The following is a 10,891-nucleotide window of genomic DNA, read 5'->3' on the forward strand; positions in this document are numbered from 1 at the left end:
TCAGGTAGCACCTATACTTTGTCTTCTGTGATTTCAAAAAGGTCTTTGACAGAGTGCCACACTCTGGCAAAAAATTGCAACTTGGACACTACTGTATGGTGATGATGTGGCACTGGCTTCTGAAGGTAAAATTGACTTGCAGTGTCACGACAAAGCCTGAAATGACTGCTTTTTAGAAATAGGTCTGTGCCTTGACATAAGGAAAATACAGTATCTCACCACAGATCTAAATGACTTTGATGCCATCAGAATGTGTTGTCAACATCCCTATAACAAGGACTTCTAAGTACCTAGGTTTCACAGTTGCTGCTGATGGAAATCTCAATGTGGAAATCTATAAACATATCTGAACAGCACTTGGCGCAAATGGCATTCTGTAACTGGTGTAATCAGTTTCAGATAGGCTAATGGAAAAAGTATACCAATCTGTATTCCATTCTCTTGCACTGTTTGGTGCTGAATGTCGGCCTTCAACAAAATAAAGAAGTGGAACAACAACTTGTTGTGGAAATAAAGGCACTCACATGGGCACCTGCATTAGCACTGCATGATCATGTCACAGATGATTAAGTTTGTCAGTCATATGGAGTTGCACCAATAGTAGGCAAGACGAGAGAAGCATAGGCATGTTCTATTAGAAGACACAACAGTGACAGACTGGTTTTAGTTGGAAAGTAAATTGTAAATAGCCTGTAGGACAGCCTAGAAAGTTCTGACTTTGATAACCTACACAGAGGTCTCAAGATCTAAGGTCTGCATCCTGATTAGGCACAATATTGGATGAAATGGCAACAGGGAACCAAAACAGCACATGCCACCAATATGTGGCACAAACACTAAGGAAGAAGAAGAATAGGAGGAGGAGGGAGAAGAAGGTGGTTTAGCTATGAAAGAGTTCTGTCCCTAATGGATTCTGCACAATTAGTCCAAAGCTCAAAAACAGGCTTGTCAATTGGTGTAAGGAAATACTAAAACAATATGCAAAAGAGGAAATGGAAAATCTGTATACAACAATGTAACAAGAGAAAAACTGTAGGTATATTTACACAAGCCAGAAACTAAGCTCCAGCCAATGCTTTGAATGTTTAGAATGAAACAAAGCCAACTAAAGTCATTGGCTCAGAAAGCACTTTCAAGAAAACTGCATATTCCTGAAATTACACTGGACATGTCACATTCATTGCTTTAGAAAACCAAAAAACAGTTAATATTGAATTGTGTAAAACAGTTTGTTTCACACAAGTCATCAGTGAAAGGGAAACCAACTAAATACATTGCATCATTCTTTCCAAAGTAACTTGACCTGTTTCACAATCTGTCAAACTGTTGATTATTTGGTGGAGAAAAACACGAAAATAATATTTCATTACCCATATTAACTTAATTTATCTACTAGTGACTTCTTTTCAGTCCCTTGTGCCAAACAAAAAATATGTGGAGTGTAATTTAAATCACCTCAAGAAGCCATTGAATCTTTCCAAAACCATATTTTTGAGGTGCCAACATTAGAGTTGAAAAAATGTGTCCAGGATTGGTTCTACCACATGAAAATGTGTATAAATTTGAAAGGTGAACATTTTGATAAACAGTAAAAAGATTTGTGCCAAACGATATTTTCCTTCATTGCTTTTGTCATAACTCTAAAGGTGGCCATGGTAGTGTTGCAATGGATCCCTGTAGTGCTGTGATTCGTGACCTAATGTGCAATAAAGTCAACTATTAATGGGCTCCTAAAGAACATAATGAATTCTCTTGGATGTACAGCATATTTTGCTCTCAGCATGCTGTCCTAGCTATCTGGGACTCAAAATGATGGGACAAGCTAAAGTTCGGAATGAAAGTACAAAATAAACTTCTCCATGGTATCACTGAAGGTGAGGCTAGGTTGCAGGCTATGATGTGTAGTGTACCTCTGAGCTATTTAGGTGGAAAGGAAGGAAACTGTCACCTGTATTTTACACTTCTGCAAACTCAGAAGCAACTTATGAAGGAACAAATTGTTTAATGTGAGTCAGGCCATCTTGACAAATTAAAATTAGTTTTTCCTAGGAAACCAACTGAATGATGCTTTCATTTTGGAGTGATGTTTTAACAAGTTTCTAACCTGACATTTTCTGATGGAAATAATACATAAGGAACTTGTCAGTATATCACTTCAAAATGAACAATATGGCTAATTTTGTGAGAAGAAACCATCAGATTACTTACATCTTTTGTACTGTCAAAACTAAAATATTATTTCCACAAATTACAAAATACTCACATACATTCCTAGCACAAACAGCATTACTAACAAAGCCTCAGACACTGTGGAAACAAGTAATTACTCACCACATTGTACAAGCTCCTCTACTCCCAGTGGGGCAGACTGATTACAAGCAAAAATTTTAATAGACTTTTGACACTTTCTGTTCTATGTGTGCTAAATAATTTTTGTTGTACTGCTGTTATCACTTTTAAGTGTTGAAGAGAGAAAAGCTTTAATGTGTTTTACCTATACATGTAGAAAAATAGTAGTAAGGAAACAGAGCAGCTCTATAAGAGACTATTTTATTTATTTATTTATGTATTTATTTTATTATTTTATTGTGAATTTTTTCCAAACCAATAGCACTTTCACTGGCAGCCATATTTTAGTAATATTATCTTTGCACAATATCATCTAATGTACAAACTTCACAACTAGAACCAAAATGTGATGGAGATTAAACTTTTTTGCTATGGTAGAACACAACAGAAAAGATTTACACCACTTTGATAAGGGAGTACAATATGACCAGCATGGAATCTTAAGTTTTATCACAACAAAAATGTAATTGGGTTACATCAACCTAATAATTAGTAAAGAAGTGTAATGTGTTACATTAGCTTTCCACTTATCTAACTCTTTGTTAAACATTCAGTTAGTAAAATGAGTATGATTAGTTAATAGTTCGCCGGCCGGAGTGGCCGTGCGGTTCTGGGCGCTACAGTCTGGAACCGCGAGACCGCTACGGTCGCAGGTTCGATTGCTGCCTCGGGCATGGATGTGTGTGATGTCCTTAGGTTAGTTAGGTTTAAGTAGTTCTAAGTTCTAGGGGACTGATGACCTCAGAAGTTGAGTCCCATAGTGCTCAGAGCCATTTGAACCAAGCCAGTTAACAGTTCATCAATGTTTGTCATCAACTGAAAAATCCAAGTGAACTATGAAGTAGTACTCTTAAGTGATCTAAAAATAACAGCTAACACTAAAATCTGTGCTCGTTTTCATTAAAAGTTACTAGGTGACTGATTTTCACTTTTCTTTTTATAGATCGTGGCTCCCTCTGGTATTGAGGATGACTGCTTCATACAATCAATTGATTCAGAAACGTATTCTGTGCGTTTCATGGCCAGAGAGAATGGAATTCACAACATCCATTGCAAATTCAATGGTGTACATATCCCAGGATCCCCATTCCGCATAAAAGTTGGCAAGGAGGATGCAGACCCTGCAGCTGTACATGCTCATGGAAATGGGCTGGCAGAGATAAAAACAGGTATGTGTATAAAATATTTACAAAGTATTAAGTATCTTAATGTTTTGTTTAAAAAATTTCATTGTGTCAGCTGTACTTCTCACCCATTCTCCAAGAATATATACAATTTATACAAGCAGTTTAGTGAATTATTGATGTGTGGACTATAGAAATTGACATGGGCAGCAATATTCTGAATGGAGAAGGTGTAAACTATGGGAGAGTAAAGTTTCATACAAACATTTTGTGGAATATGAAGGAACATCCGGTATAGTGGCTGAAGTAAAAAAAAAGATAGTAAAAACAGAGCAAATAAGTACAGAAATAATTGAACAAATCTAGAAAATTGAAGCACATATAAATGGATAGTCTTCTATGAACCTAAAGATGCAAACATAATAAATATAAGAAAGCTAACTGTCATTAAACTGAAGACTGTTTAAATAGTGCAGTAGTGCTCTACTAGCAATAAATATGTGACTTATGGTGTGGGTTTGTCTTAATCCTACCTGAAACATGGCTTGCCCAGTCAGCTGTTGGTGAAACCATAGTTTAACAATGAATTTTTGGTGGTGGTGGTTGTGGTGGTGGTGGTGGTATTTAGGATGTCCAGAATCATGATCTTCAGCACCTAGCAATGAATCACACCTACAGTGCAATAATTTTTAATCACATACACAAAGCACTGTTGGATTTGAAATTCATGAAATGTTCCAGAAAAAGTCTTGGAACAAATGAGAGATTGAACACTGAACTTTTCAATATGCAATGGACCATCAAGCCACATCTAATGAAAACATTAAAATAACACCCTCAAAAAATGGCAAATGCCATGTGGCACCTACATGTTGTAGCTCTCCCTCAAATTACACCCATATTATTATTGGATGGCTAGAAATACCTCAGATAAGCACAATAAAGTAAAGTATTGATATTAATAAGTGTCAAAGTATAAAATAGAATATCACCAAGACAATGAAAGAGAAGATGCACAAGAAGAGCTTTTGTGAGAACACTTCACTGACTGACCTTCTACATCCTTGGAAGACAGCATACGATTCAACTCAATAAAGTTATTCATGTAACACTGAGCTGAAATATAGCCAGTGAGTAGTTTGAAACTTTTGCAATAGCAGTACTATTAAAGGTTTCTCCTTTCCATTCCTTTGCAGAATGATAAAAAGAGGTAGTGTAAGGAGTGTTGTGTGACAAATGTTGTGGCATTCAAGTAGTTAATTTATTGCATAGAAGACGAGAAATGAATAAGCTCTTATTTTTTAATTTAGTCGCTAAAATTAAAGTTCTTGCATTATATCTAACAATGTTCACTTTCTGTGCTTCACCATTGAATATCATTTCCAGGCCAGAAGACTGATTTCTTAGTTGATACGTGCAATGCAGGAGCCGGCACATTGGCAGTAACTATTGATGGGCCTTCAAAAGTATCAATGGACTGCACAGAAGTAGAAGAAGGCTACAAAGTTCGTTACACACCACTGGTTCCAGGAGACTATTACATTAGTATCAAGTACAATGGGTACCATATTGTTGGATCACCATTTAAAGTTTTGTGCACAGGTAAATAGTGTAAAATTAAGAAATTTAATGTTATTAAAATTATTGTCTCAGATCAAGACTATTCTAGAACCCATGGCTGCATAGTGAATATAAGTACATAAAACTGCAATCAGCTACTTTTGAAACATTAATTTATTCCCATAAACTAGGTTTCATACCTATCCAAGCTCATCTTCAGATGGGACACACAGAAGTTACATGTTTATTACCATACTGTGAAGTGGCAGTAATGGCAGCTTTGTAGTTGGTATCCATCTGGTAGCTTCCATTGTGGCCACAGAGAGCCCATTTTATAAATATAAATTTATACCAATTATCATAATAAAATTGGGAGAATGGTTTTCTGAGAAGGAAATACGCTGGACTGTTGCAAAGATATGAAGAAAGAATGAGAAGGCATTGTAAAACAGAAACTTGAGTTTAGTTCATCCAAATACCCAGATGTTGTAGACTTTGCAACAAATAAATGCGATCTAAAAACTAAAGACACAACTCATATAGCCATTGATGTAAATAGTTCCTTGTGTATACTGACTTTTCTTGAATGATCACCGACACAGTTTAGCGAAAAAAAGGTGAAATATTGAACATTATTTGTCCCAACAGTTTTCTAGATCAGTGACTGAAAGAAGTCGCTGTGTTCTGTAATGTGTTCAGGAGATGTTTCTGTGGATTAATGACTTTTCTTGCAAGGTACAATGTGACTACCGTAAGTATAAAGTTTTGTTCATAATTTGTTTTCCTTTTTATAGTAGTATCTTATTAGCACCATTATCAGATAGAATGTTGTGCCCCTGTTGTTCCATTATATGCACCTTTTTGCCTTATTGTGCATCTAATTTTCAGCAGTTAAAATACCACACTAGTAGTGGCATAGAGCCTTAAAAATATAATTCCTAACCCATCCACAAATGGTTTCTCATTAATAATCTGTAAATGTACACTTTTGAGTCAGCATAAGAAAATCTTCTTCCAGTTTCTTTGGGAACTTTGTTTCCATAAAATGACATAATTTATGAGCATCAATGCATCATCAAATACCTTTTGCAACAACCTATAGATTAGTCTGCATACCACCAATTTAGAATACCAAAATGATAAATTCTTCACTAGGAATTCTGGAGAAATGTAATACTTTGCAAGGCTATCCTGACCCTACAACTTAACTTAGAAGAGAGTTTAAAGAAAGGCAAATCTATATTTATAGCATTTGTAGATTTAGAGACATCTTTTACAATGTTTAATGGATTACACTGTATGAAATTCTGAAAGCAGCGGGGGAGGGTTACCTACAACTTGCCCAGAAACGAGACTGATTATGAGTTGAAGGACTGGGAAGGGAAACAGGGTTGTAGACTATACCCATTCTGTACATTGAGTAGGCTGTGAGGAAATTTGTGAAAATAGTTGCTACAAATATTTTTGTCATCATTTTCATATCCAAATATCTGCCTGCCTGTTTTATTACCCCAGTTGAGCATTTTTCCCCTTGACTTACAAAGTTTTCATTTTGGTACAGGAGAGGATTTGGCTGAAAGAGGAGCACAAGAAACATCATCTGTTGTTGTAGAAACAGTGCAGAAAGTATCGAAGAGCAAACACACTGGACCCGTCCTGCCACTATTCAAGTCTGATGCTTCGAAAGTAACAAGCAAAGGAATGGGTCTGAAGAAAGCATACCTACAAAAACAGAACATGTTTACTGTACATGCTGGAGAAGCAGGTGAGAGTTTTGATTTGAAAATAACTGCATTAATTGTAATGCAGTTTCTTGTACAATATGAAGTCTAATTATAAGTTATCTACATTTCCACATGAAATAAAAAACAAGGAGTGTATAATTATATCAGGTGTCCCTCTAAAAACTCATCAGGTGCATTTCCTCCAATGTTTCAGCAGATATTTGCAATTTCATTTCTACAATGCATAACTGGAAATGGCCCAAACAAATACTGCTCATCACATCTTTCATGTGATGCCCAATGTTGATGGAAGGCTGTTGTCTGTTTCCCAATACAAACAGAATGATTTTTAAAGCAGAATTTTACATGTCCACAAGATAGCCATCCCAAATGAGTCTAGTGCAATTTTTTTTAAATTAACAATGACAGTAGAACACAAATAATAACCAGAATTCTGGCAGTGACTGAACGGCACTGCTGCATGATGGTTAGCAGTTAGCATGGGCCAGACTAGCGCACAAGTCGCTGTTGGAGTTTTTTACTCTCTCTGTTAATACACTTCTATAAAACAAATACTTCACTAGACTAATTTGGGACAACTTTATCAAATAAGCATGTAAAATTCTTTTAAAATCATTTTGTTTGCAACAAGGAAACAATGAAAGACTTTCTGTCACCACAGAGCATCACTAAAAGTTGTTATGAGCAGTATTTGTTTTGGCCGACTCTGGCTAAGTATCGCAATTCAAATATCTTCTAAAACACTAGAGAAACTGCACCTGATTACTCTTAGAAAACCGAGGGAGGTGGCACAGTGGTAGCACATTGGACTCTCATTCGGGAGGACGACAGTTCAATCCCACGTCCGGCCATCCTGATTTAGGTTTTCCGTGATTTCCCTAAATCGCTCCAGGCAAATGCTGTGATGGTTCCTTTCAAAGGGCACGGCCGACTTCCTTGCCCATCTTTCCCTAATCCGATGAGACCAATGACCTTGCTGTTTGGTCTCTTTCCCCCAAAACAACCCAACTCTTAGAAAGGACGCCTTTTATAGGAGAGAAAGGAAAAAGTATTCCTTACATAATCAGTAAATCAGAAATTATTAGTATTTGGAATATTTTTTGACTTGGACAGTGCTTTTATTGTGAGGTGTCCTAATCCCTACAACAGTATTTTAAATATTGTGGAGTAGTAGATGCAGCAGTTTCGTGCTTATCACCTTACCTGCATGACAGAAAGTTGATCACATAACAGTAGGGACATGAAACATGAAGTAGGCATGGAATATGGGTACCACAGGTTTATGTTTGGTGTCCTTTGTTTCTTCTAAGACACGTACATGATCTACTTATAGTAACAGAAAGTGATAGATATATAGGAGTACTAGGAAACAATACCTATCTCCTTACTGGAAAGCCACCTAATGAATTACTTTACTAGACCTGTTTCTCAGTACCCATATTCATTAAAGCACTTTGTCATTACCCATAATTCTCTTTTCTCAAAGAATAGTGCAGAGAATGAACATAATATTAGGGCCAAAACCAATTTCTATAAATACTGAATAAGTTTATCCTTGGAACAGAAACGGGTCGAGTATGTGGGTACACACATGTTCAACAATGTTTCTGAACTAGGTAAATGTCTTAGGGGTGATATGGTGAAGTCTTAGTATGAATTAAAGAACTTTCTTTTTGGCTCCTACTCCTACTCCTACTACTACTACTCCTAATCTTACTACTACAATATTGACTTCTTTCCACACCCTCAGACACCACCGCATTGTATCCGTGAAATAATGTGAAATTAACATGTTTCAATAAGCTGTTTATTTTTATATGTACAATTTTGTAATTCATTAAATTGTAATATCCACAGGTAACAATATTCTGTACGTTGGTGTTTATGGCCCCAAAAGCCCATGTGAAGAAGTATTCATTAAACATCTTGGAAGGAATAACTACCAGGTGAATTACGTTGTTCGAGAACGAGGGGAATATATTGTAATTGTGAAATGGGGAGATGACCACATCCCAGGCTCTCCCTTCAAAGTGGATGTGTGATTTGTGAAATCCTCTTGAAAGACACAGTTTCTCACCAGTTGGTGCTTCATCATAGCAAATCAGTAATCTCAGTAATTGGAAAGAACTGGAAAACAAATTTTGACAATCTAAATCTATCCAGAAACCCAAATGGATAATTTTATAGATCTCTTGAGTGCATGCAAATTGAGGGAGCAAAATATTTGTGAACTATGGTGCCATACTGCCTGCTTTCAAGGAAAAAGACAAAATGAATAGTGTAGTTAGATACCAAATGTAAATTTTAAATTAATATGTTGTAGGTAGCCTTTTTCTTTACCGTAATATGTGTGTACTTCAGGAGTGTGATGGGACATCAGTCAGAGGTAATTATATTTCAAAATTTGATTTACTGAATCATTCCATTTGTAATCACCTAGACCTCATAATCTTCTACCTTTGTATATGCCTGGCCAAAAGCTCTCCATTTGGGTTTCTGTAAAGAATCAATGCATTCTGAAAAAAGTGAAAGTGTGCCTTAGAAAAAAATGTATTTCAGTTTTGATTACATTTGTCTGGATCCAGTTTGAATGTCATGATGTGTCTAAATTTGTATCACCCATTTTACGTGTCAGCACCATCATAATTCTAATTTATTTTCCCATGCATTATTGTTCTTGTACTACCTGTTTCATGAAGACACTGTAACTTTTAATGGATATTTTACTTGAAATTTCTGTAAATATCCATTTGATTCATTACAGTACAATAAAACTGAATGTGCCTTATTGTAGCTTGTAAGTAAATGACAAAACCAGTACAGCAACTCGTGCAGAATTTTTATAGATCAAAAAATCTTTGATTACATTTCCATATAATGTATTCCTCTCCAGGAAATAAACTGTATATATATCCAATTTCTTGTTTCACTTTCCTTTTTAATCCCATAATAGTAATTTCCTATGATATTAAACTTAATAGAAAACTGACACACACATCACAATTACATTCAAGAATAACAATGGAAGAAAGATTGCTCTAAATAAGAAAATACGAACAGTTTAATGAATTATTGATGTTGATTATATAGTTATATTCTGAACATATGTTAAAGAGGAATAACTACATGTAAAATAAAAAATCTGATTCAGGTATCTAAGTCAACAGATTTTAATGTTTTATTATATGTGTTTGATCAATGTTATAAGTAATTTTCACTGATATATCAGTCATTAAACAAACTAGGGACAACAATTGCAAATTTTGATGGCAGTGATTGTACAAACAATTATCTATGGTTGATATCAGCTGTTGATAGGATGGCAGACATAACATGTATTGCTGCTAGTTAGGTTTGCGACATTCTGCACTGAAGTGATTGCTATGCTTGGCTGCAAAATGTTGTTTGCGATGATCTCAAAAGAGGTTACTAAGAATGACTTTACTTGACACAATCATAACATATGCTAGAACATCAATCATTTTTGCCATTTATTGGATATTCTGTCTTAACTACCTAATTTTTTACTTTTTTATTCACTCTCTATGTACAAACATTTTTATATCCCCAGCATTAGAAATATTAAAAAAACAGATAGATCATATTTTGCCTAACACAGTACTTCACTGTGCATATAGGTAGAGTGCAGTAGTGAGTTCGATGGGATCCCGTGTATCTCTTCTTAAAAATTTCTTATGTTCTGACTATAGCAAAGTTGAAAAGGATATAGAATAAAAAATAAAAATTGGGCAATCAAGACAGAATACTTAATGAATGTATTTAGTAATCACACAGAAATTACTTTTATAAATGGTCTACAAATTATAAAATAATATTTGGCAAGTTGTTTTGGAGTGTAATCTCATTTACACAAAATAATAATTGCAATCAGAGGTTGAAAAAAATATGTTTAATAATGTGAACACAAATTTAATGAACAAAAAAGTAAAATTTTACACTACAGCAATTGTGCATATTGATCCTTTAGATTAGCTGAGAGCTAAAGCTATGGCCGTGCGGTTCCAGGCGCTACAGTCTGGAACCGCGAGACCACTACGGTCGCAGGTTCAAATCCTGCCTCGGGCATGGATGTGTGGGTTGACCTTAGGTAAG

The 10,891-nt window shown here is 35.4% G+C and overlaps 1 protein-coding gene across 4 annotated transcripts in view; it reads left to right on the top strand.

Annotated features, from left to right (window-relative positions):
• The window catches only part of LOC124554863 (filamin-A), a 546,889-nt gene extending 537,194 nt beyond the window's left edge, over positions 1-9,695 (top strand). For all 4 annotated transcript variants that reach the window (XM_047128531.1, XM_047128533.1, XM_047128532.1 and 1 more), the window contains 4 exons: positions 3,293-3,518; positions 4,860-5,075; positions 6,595-6,798; positions 8,636-9,695. In XM_047128531.1, coding sequence (XP_046984487.1) covers positions 3,293-3,518; positions 4,860-5,075; positions 6,595-6,798; positions 8,636-8,820 — 831 coding nt within the window. In that variant the 3' untranslated portion in view covers positions 8,821-9,695. The remainder of the gene's footprint in view (positions 1-3,292; positions 3,519-4,859; positions 5,076-6,594; positions 6,799-8,635) is intronic.
• Positions 9,696-10,891: the final 1,196 nt, after the last annotated feature.

Source organism: Schistocerca americana, chromosome X (genome assembly GCF_021461395.2).
Source record: "Schistocerca americana isolate TAMUIC-IGC-003095 chromosome X, iqSchAmer2.1, whole genome shotgun sequence".
NCBI lineage: Eukaryota > Metazoa > Arthropoda > Insecta > Orthoptera > Acrididae > Schistocerca > Schistocerca americana.